General features: G+C 42.1%; 1 protein-coding gene across 3 annotated transcripts; it reads left to right on the top strand.

The window, feature by feature from the left end:
- Positions 1-650: 650 nt before the first annotated feature.
- On the top strand, positions 651-12,938 carry LOC308285932 (elongation factor 1-delta-like). Of its 3 annotated transcripts, XM_080726867.1 has the most exons (10): positions 651-761; positions 2,930-3,546; positions 4,592-4,700; positions 6,863-6,892; positions 7,248-7,301; positions 8,274-8,355; positions 8,458-8,555; positions 9,448-9,639; positions 11,439-11,633; positions 12,806-12,938. In XM_080726867.1, the coding sequence occupies exons 2-10, from the start codon at positions 2,963-2,965 to the stop codon at positions 12,842-12,844; spliced, it is 1,383 nt and encodes a 460-aa protein (XP_080582993.1). In that variant the 5' UTR covers positions 651-761; positions 2,930-2,962; the 3' UTR covers positions 12,845-12,938. The 3 variants fall into 3 exon arrangements, with proteins under 3 accessions (XP_080582993.1, XP_080582994.1, XP_080582995.1); XM_080726868.1 differs by lacking the exon at positions 6,863-6,892; XM_080726869.1 differs by lacking the exons at positions 6,863-6,892; positions 7,248-7,301.
- Positions 12,939-13,075: the final 137 nt, after the last annotated feature.

Genomic DNA, 13,075 nt, shown 5'->3' with positions numbered 1-13,075 from the left:
GATGAATTGATTGATTATGTTTATGTGTCATTTGTTATTCTATCTGATGCTGGGCAAATCTGAGCCAGTGGGCCTTACACTGCCCTCTACGGGCCAATGGGGCAAGATAATTTAATTCAAACCTCAGTGATCAAATCAAATCAAATCAAATCAGTAGGCTACTTCAGTTCAAAACTTCCGTAACAAAAACTTATAAAAGCAGCTGAAATAACATCATGTTAGGGCGTGATAAGGACTGCTTAATACACAAAGTAGTCTATTGTGTGAGACATCACGCACGCAACTATATTGTATTAATGTAAATAAATTCATAGAAGGCCACAAGAACAACAGCATGGTGCAAACATAACCTAAATAAACTAGTAGCAAGAAACTAGAAACAACAATTAAAACTCTTCTCACCAGTTCTGCATGTATACATACGCTCTTGGGAATTATGGGAAATGAAGTTTGTCAAAACTGGACCATACCATTTTCTTTTTTAGATGAAGCTGAAAATCGGCAGCAAAAACATGTTGCCCTCATACATGTTTCACTAATTCATACATAGTAATGTATTTTTGACGTGTTTATTCAACAATTGCAATCTTCATAAATACTAGTATTACAGATATAAATTCAATAAAACAAGCCAGCCCCCTCTATTTTAGGGAGACATGCTAACGGCCCGTCCGTGTGCTTGTTCTCTTCGTCCATCGGATTAAAGCTGAGAGCAGCCAACAGGCATCACACCGCTGTGTAAACGTCGATTAAAACCAAAAGTAAGTCGAGTAAACTTGTATTTTTCAGCACGGGGTGTATGATAAACATACGTGTTGCTTTTGAAACCCGAAAAAAGCTTTTGAAATGTGCGACTTTTTGCGCCACGTGGCTTTCTTGAACAACAAGTTCGTGTAACATAAGCTGTCAAACTTGAAGTTGAAGTTTTCCGTCTCTGCGAATAACAGACGGGAATGCATGGCAAATGCATCTCTGTCAATTAAATAACTATATCAAATAATTTTCGTTCGTTAGCGGGCATGTTTATGAAAACTTTTAAAATCGGTTTACCCGGCTATCTGACAAAATGTTTCACGTGTATTGTCTCTCTCTCTCCACTGGGGATTGGGTTAAAAAGGCTGCATCATCACTCATCAGCTTCCCTTTCCAATAGCACTAGTCACTAGCACTACACTAAATAATGTGAGTTTTATAAGTTATTGTTGCTTTCACACAGACACAGTGGTGGGGAAAGTACTCACATTCTTTACTCAAGTAAAAGTATCAATAATGCAATGTAGACAAACTAATTAAACTTCTGGAATTCAAAATGCACTTTTTGAGTAAAACTACAAAAGTTTTGGTATCAAAATATACTTAAAGTACCAAAAGTAAAAGTTCTCAGAATGCAGAATGTCCATTTCAAGTTGAGTGAATGTACTTAATAGTTACTTTACACCACTGAGGGTGGATATTATTCACTGACACAGCAGGTGATCGAGCATTCATTTATGTAAATGTGTATCTGTTGATTTGGCTGTTTCAGATAGATTTGCTTGACAGCGAAAGTGACTTTTTGCTCATCCAGCAGTTTCTATATTTTCTGTTTCCCACCCAAGGTGCTACAGTAGGTGTTCTTGATAATGTTACATCTCATAATGTAAATTATATGAATTGCACAATGCACATTTTTGGATTTCAGTATACATTATCCAACAACATGCCAAAACAAAGGTGAGCCCAACAGTTTTAATTGTTGGATAAGTTGCGCTTTTTTTTTTTTTTTTTACACATAACCTAATTTCTTGTTTTTTCATCAGGCGTTTTACACATAACCTAATTTCTTGTTTTTTCATCAGGCGTGCGTGTGATTAATACAAAGCCATGTTTGCCATTGTATTTTTTTGCCATGTTTGTTCTGTTTGCTTCTGAAAGTGTTAGATTGAACACAGATCTCATGAACCGTCAACCTGGAAGCCTGGAGAATAATGAGATTCGTTATGCTGCATTTTATTTAATACAATCCTTTTTTCCTTTTACAAACCTCAATTAAATATGCCAAGCTAAGTTTGAATTCTTGCAAAAAATATATATATATTATCACAATATCTTTGACCTCTATCGATATTTTGATGATAATGAATACTTTTTTTTTTTTTGTCAAACATTTTGAAACCAATCTACAGGCTCAACGCACATCTGCCTACTTTTACTTTCTCAATTAAAAAAAAGGCCACCTGCAAAGGACAAACTGGGTGCGTTTATATGCACAGATGTATTCCACTTATATTCGGAATGACTGCTCATTCAGAATAGAAATGCTCATATAAACGTTTAGGAATGGCCATTCCGGTCTGACCCGAATGAATTTTCATTCTGGTCTGAAGAGGTGGTTTATGCCGTTTCAATCAGGATACATTTGTCATATAAACGCTCCATTCGGAATGAACTGCTGTCTGAACTGCCGCCCCCCCCTCTCCGACCTGAAGTAGGCCTACTTTGCGCATGCCCAAAGTTCTATTCCGAATGAATCCTTTGGTCATGTAAACGACAGTGGAATGAGTGATACTTGTATTCAGGTCCCATGTAAACGTTTGGGTATGAAGCTCTATTCAGAATAAGTTCATTCTGAATGCCATTCTGAATATGCATATAAACGCACCCATTGTGTCATATCACAATATAAGATTGAAAATCCCAGACGATATTTAGTCTATCACAATATTATCAATATAATAATCTGTTGCCCAGCCCTAGATCAAAACATTTCAAGCCCACATTGACCCGCATTTCTATTATCACCAATAGAACTGCTCCTGTTTCAGAGAACACCATCTCATTTCCCCTCTAGGCTCTAACCAGCGATTTCACCATGATAACTAACGTTGAACTAATGGCCTAGCTTCTACCTGTTGCTTCTTTCCTTCTCTCCTCTTATATGTTACACAAGCTTGAGTAGAGAAGAGATCCCTTTAAGTAAGCAATGGATCAAACTGGGCCAAACCGCCAGCTTGGAGGAGCCCCCCAGACTGCTATACCCATCAGGGTCAGGCAGGGCAACGGCCCCACTCTGGAGAAGCGCAACCTGAACGGCGATGATCTCCAATTTGGCAGGAGAAGAACCCGAACGCGCTCCAACCACTCGGAGAGCCAGGGCTCTGGGGCAGAGGAGGAGAGGCTGGGGAGTTCCTTCGAGGCGGCCGGCTCCTATGGCCAGAGCCCGGGCAATGGCTGGTACCACCGCAGCACCTACGAGCAGGCCGAGAGCAACTACCAGCGCAGGCTGGCCAACAGCGCGGCACTGTCATCCTCGCCCAAGAGCCCAGGGCACAGGGGCTCCTATAACCGCAGCATGACCTTCCAGCGCTCCAAGCAGCCTGACGGGGACCAGGAGGTCCCGGTCCGCGTCGTCACCGTTGCAAAGTCCCCTGGCACCCACCGCCGCCAGGGCGGCAGGGGCCGCAACCGCACGACCTCTGAAACGGAGGGCAAGGGAAGCCGGGGGCCATACCGGAGGAAGAGGGGCCACTCCGAGACGGAATTCATCGTCAGACCCAAATGGGACAAGTATGAAACAGGGAATGGGAGAGACCTGTTTGAATTCTGTCTGGTTTTGTTTTCTGTTGTGATTTATTATATCTATTTTCTTTACTGTGGTGATAATGTTAACCATTTTATTTTTGTCTGTCTGCACTTTTGTTTGGCTCCTTTTAATCTACAGTATGCTAACGATTGTTTGGGTTTGATCATTGATTTTATTTTTTAATTCTGATTTGTTTGTCATGAACAAACATTTCTAGTGCAGGACGGTTCCTGTTCTATTTATCTTGGCTCTGATTCAGGGGACAAAATGTGGCAGTGTAACTTTATAATGTAGAGTGTCCTCTGGGTTACATGTCCATACAGTTGAGTAACACTCTGGGAGACTGTTGGTTGGCAATGACCAGTCTTTTGTTCTACTTAATCCAGAGTTCGCAGACATGGCAACTCTTTTTCACTGAGATAGATTCCTGACTGCTGCAGTAATCCATAAAAATAAGTGTAACGTGAGAGAAGCGCCTGTTTTCAAGGCACTTTCTGATTCTTTTTAACTGTTATTTTTGACCATAGGAAATGTTAAGTAACCATAAAGATGCCCCAGTTCTTGCCGTCTAAATGTGTATGCATGCATGGAATGGTCAGTGTGTGATATTCTTTTTACAAAATTATCATTGGGAATGGGACTACACTCACCAACAATATTTTACAATGTTCAATCCGGTGTCATTACAAAAAAACAGTTCAATGTGATGGTTGCTTTTGGAAAAGTTAAATTTGGATTTATGTTGTGCATCATGCTTTGATTTGTCTCTCCTATTCCCACCGCAATCTTGTCTTTGGCTCTGCATGGCTGTTTGGATCGTAAGCTGTATAATAATGGTCATCATCATAGGCCAGCATCTAATTAAGCTACGCCTTGTCACTATTGCGCTGTGGTGGTTGCTCTGGCTCATAATTGAGTTTGAAGTCTATGTATTAATAGATGCTTTATATGCATTGGCTTCTAAATGTATTCAGTATTCAATTTTTTTTGTAATACCAATTTCTCACTTTGTGGGTCTTCCCTTGTCAGTAACAACATGAGTGGACTGCAGTGCCTCGCCACGGAGACCATCTGGTTTGACAAGACTCGCTACGATGAAGCTGAGAGGCGCTTCTACGAGGGAGCCAACGGTCCACAGGTAAGAATACATGTCATGCTCCTGAAATGGCCTCAATCTTAGTTTATTCATTTATAGCATATACGGTCAGTGTAATTCTTCTTATTGTCAATACGGCCTTTGAAGTCGGAGCCCAAAAACTGCATTTCTCCTCTTTACAAATGATAGATATGGGCCAACTTGGACAAAACAAAATAACAGCCCAAAACGTTTTGAAACTAGTCCCAGAGCCGTACTGTTGTGTTGGTCAGTGTAATTCATCATTGTGATGAACTTGGCATAGTAATTCTTCCTGGAACAACTTCATGAAGTGAGGGTGGATGCATTCGGAATGTAAACACAGCAATGCACCTGAGCTGGGACAGATCGAAAAATGTGTCATTGCTTGTAAATGTGTTCTAGGAACAATTACAAATTGATCGCAATGATGGATCACATGGACCAAAGCAACAGTACAGCTCTCTGACTTTTTGTAATAGGTTTTTGAAATTCTATAATTTATAGAATGAGCTACTAAAAAAATTACAAAATGGCCACATCATTTTTGTATCTGCAAAATGCAACTGGCCCTATCCTTTGGGTCAATTGTTGTACAATTAATATAAACATGGATAAATGATATTATAGATAGTTTCATGGCTGCTGTTGGAACTAGGGGCCATCTTGGAAATGGCACGCTTGTCTGCATGGCACTGCTCCATGCTTTATGTCCCATGGCCTGCCCGTTAGTCGGTGGCCTTTTAGCAGTTGTCTGTCTTATGCATTGCTCACTCACTAGTCTCCTAGCAGCTGCGTGTGTGACATTTCAGACGCTTAATTTAAGGAGCTCAGCTGAGTTGCAGTGAGAGGACTGCGGTCAGGTGATTTGGCAGCTGTCCCTGCTTTTTAAACTCTCAGTGCACTGTCGGGCCATGACCAAAAAAAGTTTGGGCTGTCCCAAACCACTTATGAAGTATGTCTGCTTCTATGGCTGTAAAGTCTCCTGTCTTTTCACACTGTACTGCATCCTTTGTCATGGATAATGATACTTTGTGGCGTAGGTGATTGTCATATTGCCCCGCAAAACTCAAATCTGCATAAAATATTTGGGGTGTATTTAACCCATTTAGACCTGAGGCCGATTCTAAAAACGCCTTTTAAACCTAAGGTTTCTGAAAACCTTCAAATTCTTATTCCAAAAATGATAAATGATGTTGCTACAGGGGTTGACACTAAGGTCTCAGAGGCACAAGTACAGGTCATGTTCTACTTGCCCTCGGGTCATGGCCACTTTTAATTCGTTGCAGGCTGCAGCTGAGCGCTCATCATGTCCGATGCACGTCATTTTTTAACATAACGTGAGCTTGTAGAATAGCGGTTTTCATGGGAGCTCATGTCGCAGCAAGCCATCCCACTGCACGATGTTCCTTCGGGGTGTGTGTGTGGGGGAGGGAGGGGCTGGGGGAGGGAGAGTGCAAGCAAGAGAGATAGACGGAACACTCTAGCGTTCAAGTAGGCTAAAGAAACATCTTCTTTATGTAACTCAAAATGGGCACTTGCCGGTCGGGCAACCTGGTAGCAAACTTCACCTGCCCGACCACTTTATTTACCTGCCCCGGGCAGTCGGGCAAGCGTTAGCGTAAATCCCTGTGCTATATGTATAGCAAATATAATGAGAGGAGGTGGCACCAGGTCTAAATGGGTTAAAATAAATGCTGAGTGGTTACTTAACATTTTAAGTGTGAGTGGACCCTGGACCACGAAGAAGCCAAGTGTCACCTGGTATCAGAGGGCATAGTTTGTGTAACATTATGTCTGTCTGGCTCATTTCTCACCGCTGATGTTCACCTGCATACCGACTTGTATTTCACAACTTCATAAACCCAAAGCTGACAATTGTTTGCTTTTGTGTGAGAAAAGGTGCTGTGTAGAAGCTAGAGCTTCACATTTATGACTAAAATCATATTCACTCGAATAGTTTGGCTGAATATGGCAATCAGGATTAGGAATTATTGATGGCCACACCATTCATCTAATTTCACCGATGCTTACCTACTGCTTACTGTACTGTGACCTCCCTCGTCATCGCATATACAGTATTTGCACTGCTGCTGTTTGGAACAAAAGCATTCACTATCTTTTGGCACATATAGCATTCTGTTTCCATTCTTCCTGCAACTTCTCAAAACTTGTTATCCTTGCAGAGTCCAGGTGTCCCTGATCAGCCAATCCAGGTGAAAACTTGATAAAAACAGTCAAGGCTGCTATCATGATTTTACAATTTGTCTGTAACAGTTTCTCTTAGCTCTTTTGGTTACACTGTTTCCTGTTCTCTGCCTGTATTCCTGCAGCAAGTAGCCAAATATATACTTCATTGCACAACGGTGTCACTAGCTGAAAACCAAGATAAGATTATAATTGTTAACCTTGAAAATCACTTTTCTCCTGCAAGTGACACTGCTGTACGATTTAAGTGCAAATTGGGCTTAAATGTGTCCTAGCGTTGATGTATAAAACATCAGATCTTTTTGTATTTCTGTCTTCCCCCTGCAATCTCACATGCCTCTCCCTCCACCTGAACGGGTGCAGGGGAAGACAGCCCCACATGCTTCCAAAGAGCGTCCGAAACGCCGGCACAGAAACGTAAGTCTTCTCCTGGAGCACACAAGCTCCTCGCTCTGTGTGGGCCGGGGCATGCTGCTTGGCCGGGGCCGATGACCAGCTCTGGGATTGGTTCGGTTTGGCCGGCCTGTGTCTGCTGCTACTAGCCTGTAACGGACTGTGCCGCTTTATCACCGGATCCCAGTGGTTTTACATAAAATCAGCTTCATACGCTGGTGGTCACCTAAAACCTAATCACGGTGTTTTTTGGTTCAATCTGTGCATTGTGTGATGATGTTGATGATCTGTGTATGCTCATCAAACAATTGATCCTGGAACCTGACTTTTCAACCCAGAGTTAATTTGCATGCTGGATTTGTGATTATGATAAAGCAAGATTGTTTTTTAATTCTTATTTGGGGTTTGTTTTGATTTGTTCATTAACATTGCATCCCTATTTTGGGTGTGATATTATGGGCAAACATTTTCTCTGTCTGACTCTGAAAATACCTCATCTATGAGCTTGTGTGAGCTTGTAGATCAGCTGTTTTCACAATTTGTTGTATGGCAAAGTATATCAGGCTTAAGTGATTAATCGTTTAATTTCAGCCATTTGCGCTCAGTCTAGGTCAATCATCCATAATGTGTGTTTATCCCATCCTCAGCCCTGCATGTCTGTCTTGACACTGAAAATACCTCATCTATGAGCTTGTGTGAGCTTGTAGATCAGCTGTTTTCACAATTCGTTGTACGGCAAAGTATATCGGGCTTAAGTGATTAATCGTTTAATTGCAGCCATTTGCGCTCAGTCTAAGTCAATCATCCATAATGTGTGTTTATCCCATCCTCAGCCCTGCATGGTGTGTTTACGCTTGTACTTCCCTGTGTGACTACATGTGTTTCCCCACATCTTCACTCAGACTTGGCCTGGATCTGAGCCCTAGAAACAACATTGCTCATTGGGCCAACCCTGGCATACATTTGACACTCATGAATTTTTTTTTTTTTCCACAGTCCTCCTCACATGCCGGAGGAGATCCGGAATTGATCGCACGCATGAAAAGTCTGGAGATTGAGAACCACAGTCTGCACAAAGGTGTGTGTGTATAAATAATTTACCTCTACTAGGTCAGTGACCACGTATGCGACTGACAAATACGCGTGCTCTTCTTAAACTGCGGTGTTCTGTGCTTGTCAGTTGTGGAGGAGATGAGGGCGTGCATGCAGAAGCTGGAGGCCAGAGTTGGCATGTTGGAGAAGAGCCCCTCAACACCTGCAGTGATCCCATGCACCAAGGTTGGTCACAGAGAAATGCCTAAAAAAAAGACCTTATCTTGTTTACAGTTCCACATAGAGCTTTAGTCAGTAATGTGTTCTAGACTTTTTTTTTAGGGCATACTATAATCTATGATCGGCGGGCTATTTGTGTGGCCAGCGCATACGCCAGTGCATAATGCCGATCAGATATGCTACTTTGAAAGGTTCACGAGGGCAAATGCTTTTTCAAAAAAAATGTCTTCACAGCATACTCCTTATACCTGTGTGACAGGTAGAACACACACACACGCACACACACACACACGTAGGCTTTAGTAGCAGCCTTTAAAATGAGAACAACTAACCGTCAGAGCAACTATATATGTATCGGGACGTGTGCAGGTCTTAAAAGAGTAGTTCACCCCCAAAATTTAATTTTTTCTATTGATTATTCACATCATGGAGACTTAAGTTGAATAATATTTTTTGGTTTTTGATTCATCCCTAAGACAAAAATGTGATTACAATAACTTTACCCCCATTGATTCCGGATGGGGACCCAAATGCTTTCGGTCCCCATCCGGAATCAATCTTCGGAATGCGACAAATACAAAAAAAAATATTATTGAACTCAAGTCTCCATAGTGTGAGTAATGAATAGAAAAAGTCATTTTGGGGGTGAACTACTCCTTTAAGTCTTAAAATGTATTTTTGAACATAATAATAAAAATTAAATAAATAGGTACTAATATCATAGCCGTATACCCTTGGTCTGACTGGGTTAACGCTTCTATTTTATATAAGTGTACAATCTATAACTAGTAAATATGAACATATCTATCACCTGAAGAAGGGATATACGTATGTACAGTCTTAACATTGATGAGTACATCTATCAACAGTATAAAAAAAAGTTCCTCGTTCTCCCCAGGCTGCCCCAGTACAGCAGGTAAAGGTAACAAACGGTGATGATGATGATGACATCGACCTGTTTGGCAGTGACGAAGAGGAGGATGCCGAGGCGGAGCGCCTCAAGCAGCAGCGTGTGGACGCTTACACCGCCAAGAAGGCCAACAAACCCGTCCTCATTGCCAAGTCCTCTATCCTGCTGGACGTCAAGCCTGTAAGTATTTCCCCCCCACAGTTGACCTGCTATTAAGCAGGGACCCCCCCAGCCCCCCCTCCCCCCCCTACCTTTCCACGTAGTGGCTACAACGCCTGCGTTGGAACCAAAGAGTTCAGTAAAAGGTGGGGCCCTGTCGTCGACGACGGATGTTTGCTTAACGATCTCAACACAAGACCATGACGCTAACAAAAACAGCTTATAATGTCTCAACTGGACAATAAAAGTATACATTTTCCTTACCCCCCCTCCCTCCATTCCCCTTTCACTCTCCACTGTACTGTCAAATGAAGCCAAAATGACTTGTATGTATTTAAGCTTCCTGTACTTGGACTGCCCATCTGCCTCCACTTCAGATGTGCGGCCGTGCTAGCAGGATACAGAAAATGTCCTTCATGATCTGAGGAGGTTGAGTGGCCTTAATTCCACCACCTCCATATGAAATGATGGCACAATTAAAGACAAAGGGAAATGTATTTAAGAATTTACTTTATTATTAATGGCTCTTATGTTTGGGAAAACCTGGAACCCTGGGAGACACCTGGCTGTAACAATCACTTTTTCCTCATCGGTGAATGATAGGGACTCTAAGCAGGGACAGCCGGCAACTGGAAATGGATCAGTGCTCGATAGATAAACCTGCTTGCCATCACAGCCGTTCCTACTACGGGGGGGGGGGGGGGGAGGAAAAAGTGTTCCTATCACCCAAAGATTTAGCGGCCCCCGTAGTAATTCTAAGGACCCCCTAGGGGCCATGGACCCCCTGTTGAAGATCTAGTATTCTAACCATCAAATACTTATCATAATTGCTGTGTAAATGTTACTCCCTTTAATTAATATAACTCAACACCACTGTTGGATAACATCAGCTGATCCAACTGGTCCCCTAAACTGCATCTTTCATACGATAATTGATCATTCAGTAACATTACAAAATAATCCTGTCATGTCAAGTCCAAATAAAAAACGATTTGACCTGAAATTCTTATGGGTTTAAAATAAAAACAGACCCATTTCTTCCAGGTTAATTTAAAAGAATGAGGTATTGTTATGGATATACTGTAGGTATACGTCTGAAAGTTTAAATTGTGCATAGGTCACAGAAGATGTAGCGTAGTAAAAATAGTGAAGGATTACAGATGGGTGAGAGTTTTTGCATTGTAGACTTAAACTGTGTGAAATCACCAAACGATGACCTGCTCTATTTAAACATGGGCTCAATCTAACATTACACAGACTTTGTACTATAGGAGCTGGCTCTGTAAAGTCAAATATCCAGTCCCACTGATTCTGACATTTGCTTTCTCACATACAGCTCCGCCAGGTAATGTCTAGATAAGGGTTGCAGCAGTGCATGCAGGATGTTCATGTTGGAGGCAGCAGATGAGTTCGACTGCACAAGGAGAAAGGGAAAAAGTAACTCCACACAGAAAGGCCCTGGCGATGGGGCCTTTCTGTGTGGAGTTGGCATGTTCTCCCCGTGTCTCCTAGGGTAGATGCCCTCACAAAAACATGCAGTAGTCCTGGTTTCTACACTACCTCCCCCTAGCCAGCCAGGTGCTCCCAAATTCCCCTGGCGCGGCAGGGGGAGAGCGGAAACCAGGACTACAGGTTAGGTAGTTGGCACTGGGTGAGACAATGGGTTGCAAAACCGTGGGATAAAAATATTGTCAGTGGATTAGTGCTCATCGGTTTGTGGGATTTTGGTTGTTGGATATTGAAAGATGTGATGATTGGCCTGAATAAAGGAATAAAATAGGCCTAACGTATTTAGTCTTTATCCTCTCTCTCTCTACCAGTGGGATGATGAGACGGACATGGCGGAGCTGGAGAAGTGTGTGCGCTCGGTGGTGGCTGACGGCCTCCTGTGGGGGGCCTCCAAGCTGGTCCCTGTGGGCTACGGCATCAAGAAGCTGCAGATCGGCTGCGTGGTTGAAGATGACAAGGTCGGCACAGACCTGCTGGAGGAGGAGATCACCAAGTTCGAGGACTATGTAAGTACACACACCTTTGTGCAGACTAAGGCCATGGCTACACGGAGCTGGATATTTCATATATCCCTGTTTTTTCAGATATCCACATAGAAAAATATCTAGGTCCACACGGAGCTGGATATTTCATATATTCCGTTTTTTCAGATATCCACATAGAAAAATATCTAGGTCCACACGGAGCTGGATATTTCATATATTCCGTTTTTTCAGATATCCACATAGAAAAATATCCACAGGTCCACACGACAAAGATATCTAGGTCTAACAAGCACACACACAGTAAAGTCTTCAGAGATATCCGGGTTCCCTGTCTACACAGATCCAGTGAATCAGATAATGTTTCAATTTCTCCACTTATTTATCCGGTTTCAAAAATATCCAGCTTCGCAGCCAAAATATCCAGCTTTGTGTGGCTGCAAGCCCCAAACGCATAAAAAAATGTCTAGCTTCAGAAATATCCAGCTCTGTGTAGCCGGCGCCTCAAAGACCGCGACGCTAACAAAAACAGCTTATAATGTCTCAACTCGACAAAAGTATACATTTTCCTTACCCCCTCCCTCCCTCCATTCCCCTTCTACTCTCCACTGTACTGTCAAACGAAGCCAAAATGACTTGTATGTATTTAAGCTTCCTGTACTTGGACTGCCCATCTGCCTCCACTTCAGATGTGTGGCCGTGCTAGCAGGATACAGAAAATGTCCTTCATGATCTGAGGAGGTTGAGTGGCCTTAATTCCACCACCTCCATATGAAATGATGGCACAATTAAAGAAAAGGGAAATGTATTTAAGAATAAATAAATTATACTTTATTATTAATGGCTCTTATGTTTGGGAAACCCTGGGAGACACCTGGCTGTAACAATCACTTTTCCCTCATCGGTGAAAATGGCTGATCTACAAGCTCACACCACCTCACACTGCAGTGTGAGCTTGTAGATCGGTTATTGTCACAGAATGTCACCCTAGGTTTAGGGTTATGCTTAGGTTCAAGCGGTTAATAACGGAAGAAAGGTTCACAGGGGATTTCCAACTATTCTGTAATGAAATGTTTCATTCTTGTCATAGAATACATTTTATAGAAATGCTATTAGAACCATCGTGATTTATATTCAATTCAAAATGTTTTCTCACAATTATGTTGATTGTTGACATTGTTTTTCTTGTGTTTCAGGTCCAGTCTGTAGATGTTGCTGCCTTCAACAAGATCTAAGCTGATCTCTCTCTCTGCCTGCTCCACCAAAGTGTTGTTGCTGCTCTCAGTTTACACGGTTATTAATAAATGCCATGCTTTGAGCACAAACATCTGTCTGTTTTTCTTGGTGACATTTATTTCTCAAATTCAATATGACTGCATTTAATACACTTCTATTAAGTGATTATTGACATTGAAATGCCTCTTATTTCTTGTTGACTTTATATATTGTACATGCCCGTAACTGCC

The sequence above is a fragment of the Nannobrachium achirus genome, assembly GCF_963921795.1.
Source record: "Nannobrachium achirus genome assembly, chromosome: 5".
Classification (NCBI taxonomy): Eukaryota; Metazoa; Chordata; class Actinopteri; order Myctophiformes; family Myctophidae; genus Nannobrachium; species Nannobrachium achirus.
This window is presented reverse-complemented; position numbering and strand designations above follow the sequence as displayed.

Excerpts from the sequence above, each read along its gene's own strand:
- LOC308285932 (XM_080726867.1), top strand. The coding sequence starts at position 2,963 with ATGGATCAAACTGGGCCAAACCGCCAGCTTGGAGGAGCCCCCCAGACT. Across the intron at positions 6,893-7,247 it reads TCCCTGATCAGCCAATCCAG|GGGAAGACAGCCCCACATGC; the intron begins GTGAAAACTTGA and ends GAACGGGTGCAG. Across the intron at positions 8,356-8,457 it reads GAACCACAGTCTGCACAAAG|TTGTGGAGGAGATGAGGGCG; the intron begins GTGTGTGTGTAT and ends TGTGCTTGTCAG.